This window comes from Phaenicophaeus curvirostris, chromosome 2 (genome assembly GCF_032191515.1).
Source record: "Phaenicophaeus curvirostris isolate KB17595 chromosome 2, BPBGC_Pcur_1.0, whole genome shotgun sequence".
NCBI classification, from domain to species: domain Eukaryota; kingdom Metazoa; phylum Chordata; class Aves; order Cuculiformes; family Cuculidae; genus Phaenicophaeus; species Phaenicophaeus curvirostris.
The window spans coordinates 35,820,378-35,836,044 of NC_091393.1; the positions used below are offsets into that span (position 1 = coordinate 35,820,378).

Sequence of the window (15,667 nt, forward strand, 5' to 3'; positions counted from 1 at the left end):
CTTATGTTAAGAGTTTTAAATTGCTGTTCATTCTACATATATTTTTGTTGGTGCACAGACAGCTAGCACACCAGGTGGAACAACCCACTATTTTGCAAGGTCATAAGCAATATGCTACAAATATGTGCAAAATACCACATGTGCAAGAAGTCATCAAAAAAACTATTATATATTTAGGGATTTATGTCAAAAAAAACCCCACTCATCAGATATTTTGGCACACCAACATTCAAACTCTCTTAACTTGGTTAAAGCACTCCAATTGAAATATCTTTAATATATTTTAAAATACATATATTTGGTCAAAGTGACATTAGCAACCTTGCTTTTATTAATAAAAGCAAGAAAGTCTAAATTAGAACAAAGGGAGCTAGTTTACCAATACTGTCTTTGTAATAATTCTTGCAAAGCCAATTTATCTGATCTAAATGAGAAGTTAGATATATTACCTTACGCTAAAAAAGGTATGTTATTATACATATATAAATATATATAGCCTACAATAAAAACTCATTATTCTGAAAAGTCAAATCCACAGGAATTTACATTAAGCAAGAATTTATTTTTATACAATCTGATACAGGCAGCACTATTTAGTAATAATAGTGTTAAAAATATCATCTATTAATAGAAAAGAAGAAAGTTGCACAGTCAGGATTCCACTGTATTTCAAAGGAATTTTTCTCCCCGGGGCAAAAAAAAGGCAACCGCAACAAAGGCTCAGAGAGATGCCACGATTACACAGGCTGCTGCCAAGCTTGCAGCTTAGACCAGCCATATACTACCTTCTAACAACTTGCTCCAGACACAAGGTTGCAAGAACACCAGCAGCACAGTTGCTCAGGCCTAAATGTTTGTCGATTACCATAAGTGGCAAGAAGGCATTAGCCCCAACAAGAAATAGCTATTGGACCACATAGAAAATTCAATTTTCTGATTTATTCACTGACCTACTGTAGACGCAGGATAGAAAGATGAAGGAAGCACATTTTGCAATTCTCCATTTCGGGACAATAGAGGGACGGGGGCAGAAATCAGTCCAGGCTCAAATTCCTAGTCAGAGTTGGACCATTCTAGAGGAGAGAGAAGCAGAACAGCACCAGCTCCCTGGAGAATCTTTGGGTTCAGAGTTGCCTCTGCTGTCCTGGGCCCTATGTCATTTAATAACCCCGCAAAGAATAAGATTTAGACAGTATAATGGTAGATATTGCTGTGGACTTAAAGATTATTTCATATCCCAAAGCAGGGAAATAAAGTAATATAAGCGAGTCCTTTAAGTACTGATACTGTTCTGAATAGGATTTCACATTTTTATACGTTACTAAGCTATTTACCTTTAGAATTGCTGCTGAAAGCCATGAGTTCTATGGGATAATTATATTTAATTTCACAGATTGCTTTCTCTACCATCTTTATTGCAGAGATTTGAATAAAATTCCTCTTGGCCATGAAATCAAAAGAAAACCATTTCATGCCTGCAACAGTCCACAGCATCCAAAACGGAATACTTGGATTAGATTATTTCTTCCACAAATGCTGATTCAAAGATTACTATGAAAATGTTTCATTTACGAGTACAGCCATATGAATGAAGACTTGTCACACTGTATTTATAGAACACAGAATACGTCTCTCAGATCTTCTCCCTGAAAAGTTACAAAAACAGCTTTTAAAGATTTTCTTCATGTTTTATTTGATTTCAATTTGTTTAACTTGTCATTAAACCTTTACTGCAGCTTGTGTTTATCCAACTGGTTTCATATCAGTTACAATATTCATATCTACTACTATTAATCAATCCAGCTATGACCATGCGATTTGAATTCGGTACTTGCTGTATCAAGATGGACTTCATTTCTGCCAGAACTTTTTGGCCTATTTAAAAAAAATAGCCAAGTTTCTTAACAAGACTGATAGTTGAACATGACAGTAACTTCATATACAAAAACCTCAAAGGAGTCATCAGATCATATATTCTCACCTCCTTCAAGACCTAGGTGAGAGATAACCACCTGCTTGGCCTTTGAATAGGCTCCGATAACTTGTGCCTGACAAAAGCGAGTCTTCCATTTGGCCGTCAGTTCCAGTGACTCATCACTCTCACTGGTGACAGGCTCACTTCTCATTTGAATCTTTAACAGGGAAGATGCTGATGCAAAGGTGCCAGATCAAGTTTTCAACTTGAGTATTAAGTTAATTGGGTTTGGCGTTTTTTTTGTTGCATTGGTTTTCAGTTTTGAAGAAAAGCAGTATAGCTATCGAGCCTTTCACACAGACCATACGTTGTATTTATAGCTTGTACATAACTTGACATAACTTGCTTTGAGAAAAATGCCCCATACAGCCCAAACTGTATAAAATAAATTATACTGTATTTACCACATCGCACACTACTGAAGTAAGACAAAATAAACAGGGCCTCTCTCATCCTTAGTAATCCAAACCCAGAATTTCTGTGAACTGCTTCAAAGTAGGACAGAGAAAAAATGGATCTGTATACAATTTCCTTTAAAATACATATATGCGTATTTTTATATTATAATACATATGATGTTTATTGTATAATAAATAATATATACATTACACATACATAATACTTGTATATACATTATTACTATTTCCCCTAGATTTCCCTATATTAAACCTGTCAACATTCAGGAAGAAAAAGCACAATAGTGGGAATCAGACAGCTAACTCCAGGCACAGTTCTACGTATTCCCTTGCGATTAAGAGAAATACCTCAGTTTCCTTTTCCCACTCTCTAGCAACTTGTATTTTTAGCAGTGCTATTGGCCCCATCAATACAAGCCCTGCATCAGCATTTCAAGATTTTAGGTGAGCAAGGGGATTGCAATGCCTGTAACTATAATTAGACTGTAACAGTGGAAAAGTATAAAGTAACATTTATTTTTGTTAGCATAAAAGGTCAGTAAATGTAAACCTCTATTAGCTAGATCAATTATGGACTATATAAAAGTTTGGATCTTACCGATGCCAATGGAGAAATTATTTACCAATAGACAACAAAAAGGGAATTTAGACAGGCTGTGCTTCAATAGACTTGAGGCTCAAAAACTTCCCATGCTGATTTATATTTTTAATTGGCAGCCCTGACTGTTTATACCCAAATCTTTCCTGCTTTTGTATTAAAGCCAGCTGCTCATATCACAGCACTGTGACCAAAAGTAAAGCAGTAACATTGTCATGGCCTCAAACTGTGCAAGGGGAGGTTCAGGTTGGACATCAGGAAAAAGAATTTCACCAAAAGGGTCATCAGGCACTGGAACAGGCTGCCCAGGGAGGTGGTGGAGTCACCATCCCTAGAGGCCTTTAGAAGACGGGTAAGAGAGATACTTAAGGACATGCTTTAGTGGCAGATCGGTACGGCTGGACTCGATGATCCAACAGGTCTTTTCCAACCTGGTGATTCTATGATCATTTCAGCGCGTTCTTCGGGATGCCCCAACAATGAAATGCTTCCCAGCCATTTACTGCTAAATTTACCACTGGATTGCGCTCTTTTTGAGCTCTTTTTGGGGGGTCCCTTGGAGCTCTTTTCTGGGGGGGGGGGCCCTTGGAGCGCTTTTCGGGGGGGGAGGGTCCCTTGGAGCTCTCTTTGGGGGGGGCCCTCGGAGCGCTTTTCGGGGGGGGGTCCCTTGGAGCTCTTTTTGGGGGGGGCCCTCGGAACTCTTCTCGGGGGGGACTTTGAGCTCTTCTCGGAGTGGAGGGGCCTTTGAGCTCTTTTTGAGTGCAGTCTTGCAAATCTTGCAACGACTGGCGCTTTTTTTCTTTCCCCCGCCCCTATCTTTTAGCAACTCTTTTCCAAATGTTTCTTTGCGAGGGGAGGGAAGCGTTTATCACGTATCACGGCACAAATAAACCCTCCCGGCGCGGGTCGAAGCCCACCTCGCCGCGGAGCTGGGGCGGGGAGGGAGGGGGCGGCTTACCTGCACCCCGCCGAGGATCGCCCGGCTCTTCTCCCTCACGTCGGGGAAGGGGCAGCGCCGGGAGAGCATCAGCAGGCGGGCGAGCACCGCGCTGAGCCCGTCGCGGGCGGCGGGAGCGAGGAGCGGGTCGGCGGCGACGCTCCGTCCCCGGCGGAGCACGGCTTGAGCGATCGCCTCCAAGGCGGCGCCGCGGGCGGCGGCGTCGCGGCTGCACAGCCCGTCCCAGCGCACCTCGCCCTCCATGGGGCCGCCCGCCCGCCTCGCCGCTGCCTCAGCGCGGCCGCCCCATGGCGGGGCCCCCGCAGCCGCCGGCGGCGCAAACGCGAGCCCAGAGGCATGGGGGGAGCTCCCTCGAGCGGGGCGGCCGCCACCCCGCGGCGCCGACGGCTGCTCCTCCGCTCCGCCCCGCTCCGCCCCGGGCACCGAGGGAAGGGGCCGGACCCGTCCCTGCCTCGCTCCCGCCCTCTCCCGCGCCGGGGCCGGCCCGCAGCCCCGGGGCCCTCCGCCGAGCGGCGATGGGCGGTGACGGGCCCTGCCCCGCCCCCTGGAGCCCCGCGGCCAATCGCCTTTCAGCGCCCGCCGCCGGCCGGCCAATCGCAGAGCCGCGAAGGGGGTGTCGGGGGATGTAGTCCGGCCGAGGAGCGGCCCCGCGCCCGCGGGGGTGGGAACTACATGTCCCAGCAGGCAGCGCGCGGCGGGGGGGTGGCACACGAAGCCCCGGGGCGCTGCTGGGGAAGGGGGCGGCGGGCGGGTGGGTAGGTAGGCGAGTTAGGTGAGTTAGCAGGTTAGGTAGGTAGGCAGGTAGGTTAGTTAGGTGGGTTAGTACGGTAGGTAGGTAGGGTGGGTAGGTAGGTATAGTAGGTAGGTGGGTAAGGTAGGTAGGGTAGGTGGGTTAGGTTAGTAGGTTAGCAGGTTAGGGAGGTAGGTAGGTAAGGTAGGTTGGTTGGGTGGCTTAGTAGGTTAGGTAGGTAGGCTAGGTGGGTATGGTGGGTAGGTAGGTATACTAGGTAGTTTAGGTAGGTAGGTTAGGTGGGTATGGTGGGTAGGTAGGTATAGTAGGTAGGTTAGGTAGGTTAGGTGGGTAAGGTAGGTAGTTTAGTTAGGTGGGTAGGTAGATAGGTTACTTAGGTGGGTTGGTAGGGTGGGTAGGTTAGGTAGGTAGATTAGTAGGTTAGATGGGTAGGTAAGGTAGATTAGCAGGTTAGGTACGTAGTGTGGGAAGAAAGGGAGGGAGACGGGGAGGAAGGTGTTCCCTGCTGGTTCTGTGCAGGAACCTCCAGGGTGTTGGGCTTGTGTTCCACTGCAGCAAGGTCACTAAAGGCTGGCAACAGCAAAGAATGTAGTGGGTGCGCTTCAGAAGTTTGCATTGGCAAATAATTAAACATGCGGGTGATTTAAGCAGCTGCAAAGGCTTGTCAGGTGTGTGCTTCGACGGCAGCCTTAGATGGAGCCTAAGTAAACACATCAGCGGAGAGGGAGGGAAAAAACAGTCTGTGCAAGAGAAATACAGCGCCGTCAATGCTTGAAAGTGAACGGTGTGGGAGAGGGGAAATCCCTGGAATGCTCAAATTGGGCAGCAATGCAGCAGTCATCTTATCTAAATTAATCCAAGAGGTTTAAAATCTAAATTATGCTGGGACTGCTTAATCTGAAACAGAAGACCAGGGAGGGGGCGGAAATCTTATCCGTGTATTATGTCATCCCTGGAGGTGTTCAAGGCCAGGTTGGATGGGGCCTTGGGCAGCCTGATCTAGTGGGAGGTTGGAACTTAAAGGTCCCTTCCAACCCAAACCATTCTATGATTCTATAAATACCTGGAGGGAGGGTGCAAAGATGACGAAGCCAGGCTCTTCTCAGTGGTGTCCAGTGACAGGACCAGAGGCAATGGGCAACACAAACTGAAACTCTGAGCATCTAGAAATGTTTTTTTTACTGTGAGGGTGATGCAGCTTTCCACAGACTGCCCAGGAGTGCACTGCTCCATGGAGTCTCCATCCTTGGAGATACTCAAAAGCCATCTAGACATATTTTTGGGCAACAATCTCACAGTGGCCCTACTTGAGCAGGGAGGCTGGATCAAATGGCCTCCAAATGTCCCTGCCAACCTCAACTGTTCTGTGATTAAGTGTAATCTGCTACTAAATGGTCTGTTTCCTTTGCCTTTTCCTGCAGGGGAAAATAAAAAGGTACTTTTTTTATAAAATTAATTTTCAGCCAAGTAAGTTCCTTGATTCAATTCACCTCTTGGCACAGAAGAAGAGAGACAAACATGGGTAGAACCACCCGTTTGCAGCTGTCACATTAAAGCAATCACAAAACTACAGTTTTGAGTTTACTGACAGGCAAAAGAACCCTTGCAAGTAAATTAAAACCGGGACATTGGGCCTATAGGTTCTTGCATAATTATTTCAGGTTCCTCATGTGCACATTTCCCACTTTAAAATTCAGACCTCAAACCTGAAGTTAAATGCAGAACAAACTACTTGCATACCACAGAAAGACAAAGAAACTGCTCTGCGTCCAGGAACAGAACCTGGGCTGGCTCTGCCAGCACCAGCACCAGCCATCAACAACTCTTTTTATTTACAGAATCTGGTTTCTTCATCTGACGTTCCTTTTGTCTGCTGGCACTATTTCTCTAATACTTGCAAAATAAGTGTTATTCTATCATTACTTGTACCTTTCAAGGAAGATCAATCTCTTTTTTTCCATAAAATACTTTCTATAAGGATTCTGCGTTGCCATTGTTGGGCGTCGTGGACAGGCCTGGACTGCTTCACACAGCTGCTTCCTCTCAGTCTTTGGCAGCCTTGAGAGCTACATATCTACTGAAATCATCACTATCTGTAATAAATGTGAGTAGCGATTTCTCTAAGCATTCAAGACCTCCACCCACCATAACCGGTTTGTTCAAAGAAAATAATTCTGCCGGTGCCTTCTGTGTTTTCTTTTTATTTTCTTATTAGCTACCGCTTCAGCTTCCCATCCCATTCTGTCATCGCTCATTATGGTTTCCTAGTTTCACTGTGAATAGGCATGTCACGTGTGCTTGCTTAATTTCTATCTAAATTTTGATCTTCAGAAGCTCGATAGATCTCATTTTTCCCATGATAACTTTGCCCTTGCTGGGTGTCTCCGACCATGGCTATGTGCATCTAAGATCAAAAAAGTGAACCAGAATCAGAACTCAAACGCAGGCATTAGGCTTTGGTACGGCTACATTCCCACACTGAATGCTAAGATTGATTGAAAGTCACCGCACTGTTTTTTATCTTTTAGTAGTTGTTTTTTCCACTGGCTGCAAATGAACTCTGGCTACAGGAAACAGATTGTGTAACTGGCTCCAAGGCCCAAACTTCAGATTTCAGCCCTTTGTTTTATAGATTTTAATGTAGCAATGGTAATGGAGATGAAGGTGGCTTTATTTTTTCCAAACCAAATCTCTGCAGTTTTCCGATACTGGGTCAAACTTCTGTATGTACTGCAAGACATTGTGGAAATCAAGGTCAAAGGCTACCAGAATTAATCAGAGCCTGAAGTTAGGGGAATGTGTCTGCCTGATTTGCGTGTTCACTGACTGAAGTTAATATGCTTGGTTTTGATCCCTAAAGAATGGATAAGAGAAAGACAGAATTATGAAGGAAACAATCTGGCAGCTCATCCAGAATTGCAGCATTTGAGTTTTTAAAATGATAAGCTGAAGTAAAACACATCTGTGGGTTTTTAAACCTCAGTATTTCCTTCCTTGATGATTTATCAACTTCCCTCTTTTTTTTTTTTTAACTCCATAAGGACTTCTATAGCCATATGCAAATGATATCCAACAGCAGAACTATTTTTGATAATACAATATATAGTAGTTGTATTCATGTCCTTTTTAAGATACAAAATCTAAATTATGTTACATTTACTTTTAAAAGTGTTTTCCAGTTTCTGTATGTGACAAAAGAGCACTTTACTGCAGAATACACTTAGTCAGTTACCGGAGAACTAGTAATAACAGTAAAAATTGTGCAACCTAGAAAGAACTGCCTTTTCAATTAGATTCTTTCAACTGCTTTCATTTACACCTGGTTTTGTTGAGGCACTGTTTTACTCCTGAGCATGTGTTTGTACATCTACCATGTGTTCTGGCCAACTGTGTGTTGCGTGTGTACATTTGTACCAAACTCTGCCATCACACCTCCTTATAGGTCACCAACACATCAGGGATGAGTAAGTTAGCCAATGGCTTCTTCTTAGGAGACCAAATCTTTCCGGCAAAAAGACTATGGAATAGTTTTATGCTGAAGCATGGGTTGCTTTGAGAAGAGCTGAGCTACGATGTACCAGAACAACAGACAGGCCACTCATATTCCTGTTGTACTTTGCCTCTGACTGTACTGCATTTAACTGTGCAAATGTACTCTGAAAGACTAAGGGCTAGACCCTAGAAAAAGGCCTGAGTAACTGAACAGTCAGATCTGAAAAACTCCATTGAGCAGCCACCTGGACTCTTAGCCTCTTTCTGGGTAGAAATATCCAGAACTGACCCAAGGTGGGCAGCTTGGGACCTCTTTCCTCTTTGTGCCCATTTGTGGTCTCAGAAGTAGGTAGAGCTGCTCCAAGAGATGTCCAGCTGAGACCAACTTCTCCGAGCCCAACAAGTCAGGTTCTTCTGTTATAGCCACAGCTGGCTTCAGTGCGTGGCCACTTTTGGTAGCGTGCTTGCCTTCAGTGTAATAACCCAGTGAAGAAAGAATTGTCTTTTAGCTCAAAAGGATTTACATCAATATCTTGTAACTCCCAGGAGAGTGTCCAAGGGCTCAGAAGGACTGCAAAGTGGAAGGGAAGCATCTATCACCTCACCTGTTGAAGTTGTGTCCCTATCAGAAATGACGGCAAATATATCACACTGTTGTAAACTAGAAGGAAGGAGATGGAGCTGTAGGCTCTTGTAGGTTTCTGGTAGCTATCCCCAACCCAATACTGTTTTTTATCAAAGAACTATTTACTTCAGAAATGCATGAATAAAACCTAGGACTCTTTTCCAGTTATTAAACTACATGGGAGAGACATTTCCGTCTTTTAGTCTGTCTTTTGCCTCAGCTGCCTTTTCTCTTTCCTAGATTCTCACACGCCTTTCTGAACAGGGTCATAACTTCAAAAGAAAAGGTGGTGACTCCCTATTTCCTTCCTGCTCTTCCTCCTGTCAGTCTAACATGGTAGTCAGGGATGCAGCATGAATGCTCCCCAGGAACTCCCACTTCCTAACCAATGCTTTAATCACTGTGTCTAGAGAAGGTGGACACTATTTCCTCCAGCTATACACTAAAAGAAATTTAATATTGCTTAATGGGAATTTTATATCTGCTGATAGCCCAATAGGTCTTTTAAACACCTTTGGCAGGCTGTCTGTTAACTCAGACGTTGGTGTTTTCCATTAATAACAGAAAGAAAAATGCTGTGGCCAGCAGCCATGTGAAATGAAGTCACAGACCGGAGAAGCTACAGGGACTCTTTATTAATTGTTTTAAAAAACCAGATTTTTGCACTCACCACCAGAAAAGGACTCCAAATTCTGACTCTCAAGAGGAAAAAATTGACAGGCATCAGGGTGGGACTTCACACACATCTATGTTCATAAAGATTCCCTGCACACAGCTTTTGTTAGCTCCTCGCTGAGCATGCTGCTTTTTTTGGCTGTATACTTCCAATTCTTTCACATGCAGGGAATGTAAGCCTGTCATTACCAAAGTTGGGACTCAGCCCTGAGTCTGGAAGGTTCTGTATCCTGGAACATGGTTTCTTATCAGTCCCATCTCTCTGGGATTTAATAAGGTCACACAGAATAGCAAGAATTTAAGTGAAGTCCCTAGAGATCCACTAAATTACCTTGCAGTCAGAAACTGAGCATCTAGTTAATAGGGGACAAATGTTTCTGAAGTTAGTTTTATAGATGCAACATTGTGTGGGATTTCGTAGCATCCTACTCAGATTTTTCCTGCATCTCTGAAGTCAAGCAAGTTTAAATATACAGATTGTATGAACCAAGTGTTCTGTTGCATGGCTTTGAATGTTATAAGTTTTCCCAGAGAAATCAGGCCAAAAGTAGTGATAGACAAATTTTGGTTTTGTGAGTACTCACTATAGCGTATTTATTACAAACTATTTGGCATTAATTCTTGGGATTTGTGTCTGTCCAGGATGAGCAGCGTAGATGTGTTGGAGTTGCTATGAATATTCTGAGTCGTTGTAAACAGATAATATTATTTTAAATGATTGTGCAGCAAAATACCAAAGTAAGATTGAGGAGTTGTTCTGGCTCAGATCTGCCTGTAATTTTCTGCATCTGTAATGAAAATCGTCACTGACAAAAGATGACTATGAGAATCATTCCTTTCCAGGAGTGAAATTTGACTTCTCCTTTTTAGGTTTTGGGGTCTGTTTTTTTATTTTGTTCTTTTTCTTAGGTTGCCTGAGGTGCAAATGCAGAATGAAGTTCTTGTTCTCTGCCAGGTGCCTAGTTATCGGCAGCACAGGACTGTGTGAAAAAAAAAAAAAAAAAAGTCAGGGTTGTAGTAGGTAAAAGGAGACAAATCCTGTGAACAATTGCCCTTTGTGTTTCTCTGCTCATCCATGTCAGAGTCTTCTGGTTATCTGTCTAAAAATCTATCTCCAACTCCATCTGTATGCTAGGTTAAAGGATGTGGGGTGAAGACTGGCACATTCCTGAGGAAGTATTGGTAAAATAGAAGTTTACTTTGAAAATAAATTCCAAGGCAATGGTGGGAACACAATCTGTGGGTTACATCTGCCTAGAGGGCAAGTTGCAACATTCAGAAACATCTTTCAATTACCTCATTAAATATTTGCGACATAAAAAGTGAAAATTATCATGCAGTAGAAGTGTTTACTGTGAATAAGCCAGTACCTGCAGTAGCTATCCCCTGCCTCCTTGTATTTCTTCACTGTTATATTTGCCCCACCTTGCCCTAATACATCTTTTCCTTTTTGCATTTATCCTTCTAATCTCTAAGTATTCTGCCTGTGCATAGAGACAGAGACTTCTGTACAGGAGGCTGTTGCCCTTTACAAAAGTAAATATTTCCTTTTTTTTAAAAATCAAGGGTCAATATCCAGAGCCAGTAATTTCCTCCTGCCTTCCCATCTATCAAGACATACATACTCTGCTTTGCTCTCTAGAAAGCTGTGAGAACAAAAGCAGATTTTTGAGGATGAAGAGAAGTGACCAAACTAAGCAAACTACATATGGAAAACAGTGTGATGGCATCATCAGCAGAGAATGAATGCAAGGAGAAAAAGAAACTTTTCACATTCTTCACGTAGAGTACTGAGGAGAGCATGTTCAGTTTCCACATCAGTGTACTAAATGCAAACAGTGTCTGTTGGGACTGGGTCCTAAGCATGAAGTGAATAATTATCTCATAGTTATTCTCGTGTGGGAAAAAATGACTCTTTTTACTTTGTTGAAAGATCTAACTTTTTATGCTAGAAGAGGCAGTGACAGAAAAAGAAGACCAAAGGGAGAAGAGCAAGGAACATAAGATGGTGTAAGTACAAGGGAAAGCAAGGAGATGAGAGAGAAAAAGCAACTATAATGTGGAGGTAGACAAAAGTAGAAGAGGAACAGAGCTACAAGGGAAGTGAGAAAGTGTATTAATGGCCATTTGTAGTATTTGGTTTTATGTTTGATGTGTATTACAAAAAGGTTATGTTTAATTGCTTTGGACTAATTAAAGACTTAGAAATGTAATTATTTTGATCAGATGCTTTCATGCTAACATAGAGATTTTTAACAGATAGGAAGTTGCAGTCCTGCTCCTCCAAATGCTAAGTTCAGTTCCCATCTGCTCAAAGAGGTTAAAACTGTTTGCAACAACTTGATTTCCCCACAAAATATCGAATATGTTTTTATCATGCACTCATGAACAAAGGCCCAATTTAATGAGAAAATGGGTCTGCTTTGCTCACTGAAGAAAACAACAAAACTCTAATGGCATTATGATCCAAGTTTGCTTGATAGACTATCAGGTTAGAACCCATTCCTAACAAAACTGTCTTTCACAGAATCACAGAATCACAGAATAACCAGGTTGGAAGAGACCCACCGGATCACCGAGTCCAACCGTTCCTACCAAACACTAAATGTCTTTAAAACATCCCATTTTCTTCCCCACCTGATTATTTCTTTCCTTTGTTCCCAAAGTACTTGTGTAACTAATTTAAGTTTCTTTTTTCCTCTTTTTACTTCTGTCTTTTCTCTCTAGCAAACAGGAACTAGGGAAATATCAGTATGAATGCTTACAATGTCTGACACAATGAAATAAAAGTTTTAGGAGGGTTGGTTGGTTGTTGTGTTTTGTCTTGTTTTGTTTTTTTCACAAAAATACCAGGTTTTATTGTACTTCACAGTACATATAGTGCCATGAGAAAACACAGAATGTAATTTCATTTCTTTTTCTTCCTAGACAATAAATAAATAAATAAATAAGCAAATAAAATAAATAAATCCACAAATAAATAAATATTGTATGAAAGTTCTGCATAAGGCTTGAAATTCAGGAATGAATAGGTTTTGCCACAGTAGTAGCAAAGAAGTAACTTGGCCCTTACTCTTTATATACCCAGTTCTGAGACTGTGAGTTTGTTTCTTGCAGTTTGCACAACAAGCTAACTCCCATGGATTTGATTGTGTCAGTTTTTCAAAAAACTCCCAAGTTCCTTCATTGTTCTAACAAATTTTACTTATTTGTTTTAAATTCATTTAAAGTGGGACTCAACTTAAAAACATATTGAAATGCCTTATTGATTCAGTGAGGTTTGACTTCCTATTAGTTTTGCAGCTGTGACCACTTCATTTCTAAGCCACTTAGATTAAAGAAGGCACCAGTTACTTAGATATGTCCTGAGCAAGGTCATATGTTTCAGGCTGATTAAAGCGGTTGTATCAGGATGCTGGAGACTGGGTGTTCCCAAAACAACAATGCAGTTTGCCTAGAACATTATTTATTTCTTTTTGTCAGTGGAAGGGCTGTTCTTTGTCAGGAATAAGGCTGAAAGAGCATTGCAGCATTGCTAGTTGAGCTAACCAAACTTATCCGTGGTTCTTGAAGGAAAGTGAAGGGGGAAAAGAAATAGACCTATTTGGACTGTGTCACAAAAATGGCTTCTCACATAACCTTTCACCAGCAAGTCTTGGCTCGAATATTCAAGGCAGCAGCCAGCATTCTGGGAGTTTCTCGCTATAGCCTGTGTTGGGGCAATTCTTTAAAATTTCTCTTATAATATGCCAGATAAACTGTGAACCATTCCTAGATTCCTTTGAGACTTTGTTTTCAGTTATGGAAAAAACCACTATAAATTTTGCATGCCCAGTAGGTCAGGTCAGAAGATAGATATCTTTGCATTTCTTTCTAAAAAATGCTTTGATCCATTTTTTTCTTTTTCCTCTTCAAAGGTGTTCTGACAACATGTCTTCTTTGGGTCTGAAAGATTGATCTCACAGTGATTTGAATCAGCCAGGATCTCTGTAAGGTAACAAACATCAAGAACTTAGTGGAAGCATCATTTACATTATCACATTATTCCTTTAGTATATACTTTTGGAAAACTGTTGAGCAAGTATTATTCCCTGAATCTGCTATAGTTGGCATGCAGAAAAAGCTTTTCCCCATAGAATGAATCATAGAATCATGGAACCTTTCAAGTTGGAAGGGACCTTAAAGATCATCTAATTCCAACCCCCCTGCCATGGGCAGGGGCATCCCACTAGACCAGGCTGCCTAAGGCCCCATCCAACCTGGCCTTGAACAAGTCCAGGGATGGGGCAGCCACAGCTTCCCTGGGCAACCTGTTACAATGCCTGAACACCCTCATTGTGAAGAAGTTCCTCCTTATGTCTAGTCTAAATCTTCCACCATCTGATTTAAAGCTATCCCCACTCGTCCTATCACCACAAGCCTTTATAAACAGACCCTCCCCAGCTTTCCTGTAGCCCCTTCAGTTACTGGAAGGTCACTATACGGTCTCCTTAGAGCCTTCTCTTCTCCAGGCTGAACAAGCCCAACTCTCTGAGTCTGTCCTCTGATGGTGTACCAGTCCTCTGATCATCTTTGTACCCCTCTTCTGGACCCATTCCAACAGCTCCATATCCTTACATTGAGGATTCCAGAACTGGACACGATACTCCAGAAGACATCTAACAAGAGAGGAACAGAGGGGCAGAATCACCTCCCTTGACCTCCTGGCCACGTTTCTTTTGATTCAGCCCAGGATACAGTTGTCCTTCTGGGCTGCAAGGGCACATTGCTGGCTCATGTCGAGCTTCTCATCAGCCAGCATCCCCAAGTCCTTCTCCACAGGGCTGCTCTCAATCACATCATCCCCCACCCTGTATTGAAATACATGCTGCCTTACAGTATAGGACAAAATCGTATATGTGGCAAAACATTTTTGTATGTTTAAGTACAGAAGAAGTTTTTTTAAAGAGTTTTTAAATGATCTGGATAGCAATGGTGGGGAGGAACAGGATGGAGAAGGTGAATAAGTAATAAATGGTCTTTCTGTAACATTTAGGATTCCAGTAATATTCTGTTGACATACTTACTTGTGCTAGACAACAGTAATTAAAATTCTAATTAATTTTTGTCACAGATCTAGTACTCTTGCACTCAATGCAGGCCATATTCGGCAAAAATAAATATAAATAGTGTAAAGGTAAATCACATTGATACTTATATGAAAGTGATGAAATGGGATATTCATGGACCCAAGGATGGGATTGCTCCCCAACAGCCTTTGTGCCAGCTTGCTCCCAGCCCACATGTAATGGTGAGCCAGCAGGCAGAAGCATTCCTGCTGAAGGAACCAGCTCTGCTCATGCTCACACACAAGGGGTGAGCATGCTGGCTGCAGCCAGGTAGGAGGTAGGCAGTGTAATTGCATTAGTGGAGTACTGCCACAGAGCTAATTTGCTCTGCCTGGCACTGGGCACCATGCACAGTATTGTAACCGTGTGGCACTACACTCTGTGAGCCTCTTGGCTCGGGTTTGGAGACAACATGGGTGGCTAGGACAGGCTGAGAGTTAACAGCAAGCCACTGTGTCCACCGATGCAGGCTGGATCAGTTCTGATTAAAAAAACCCTACGGGCTGGCAGTGAGTCTGGATGTGCCCCACACAACACAAGCGTCTCCCCTCCCTGCAGCAGCACAGGCTGCTGAGATGGGAGCCGGGCATTTCTTCCTCATTCTCCTCCCCTCTGCCTGTAACCTGGGTATTTTATCAGCCTCTATTTTAATATACATACTTCTCCCTTGGCTGTTCCCCAAACTCTAACGAGCATGCTGTTTTCGTCAGCCAAGGGCTTGTCTAAACAATGGTGTTTTGGCTGCTTTAACAAGTGTTGTTCGAGTGCTAAATCCCTCTAAACCTCATGGAGTTACATTAGTGCAATCATCACCATTTGAGAAGCAATGTGTTCCTTAAAGCACCTCTCTAGGGCCGTGTACCAGCATCCAGGGTAGCACGGAATTAAACGGCAGTAGATTAAGCTTGCAACAGTTGTGGGATGTGTAACCCATTTTAAAAAGCAAACCTCTCTGTGATGGTTTTATAGAGACATAAATACTCATAGGAGAAAAAGTTGATGGTAGGATAGTTGATGTCCAGACATACGTCAAGCTACTTAATGATTTCCTGGTAGATTTCTTGTCCTA

General features: G+C 42.7%; 1 protein-coding gene across 1 annotated transcript in view; it reads right to left on the reverse strand.

The window, feature by feature from the left end:
• SESN1 (sestrin 1) overlaps positions 1-4,403 on the reverse strand; it is a 75,435-nt gene extending 71,032 nt beyond the window's left edge. The window contains exon 1 of the mRNA XM_069851696.1: positions 3,948-4,403. Coding sequence (XP_069707797.1) covers positions 3,948-4,190 — 243 coding nt within the window. The 5' untranslated portion in view covers positions 4,191-4,403. The remainder of the gene's footprint in view (positions 1-3,947) is intronic.
• Positions 4,404-15,667: the final 11,264 nt, after the last annotated feature.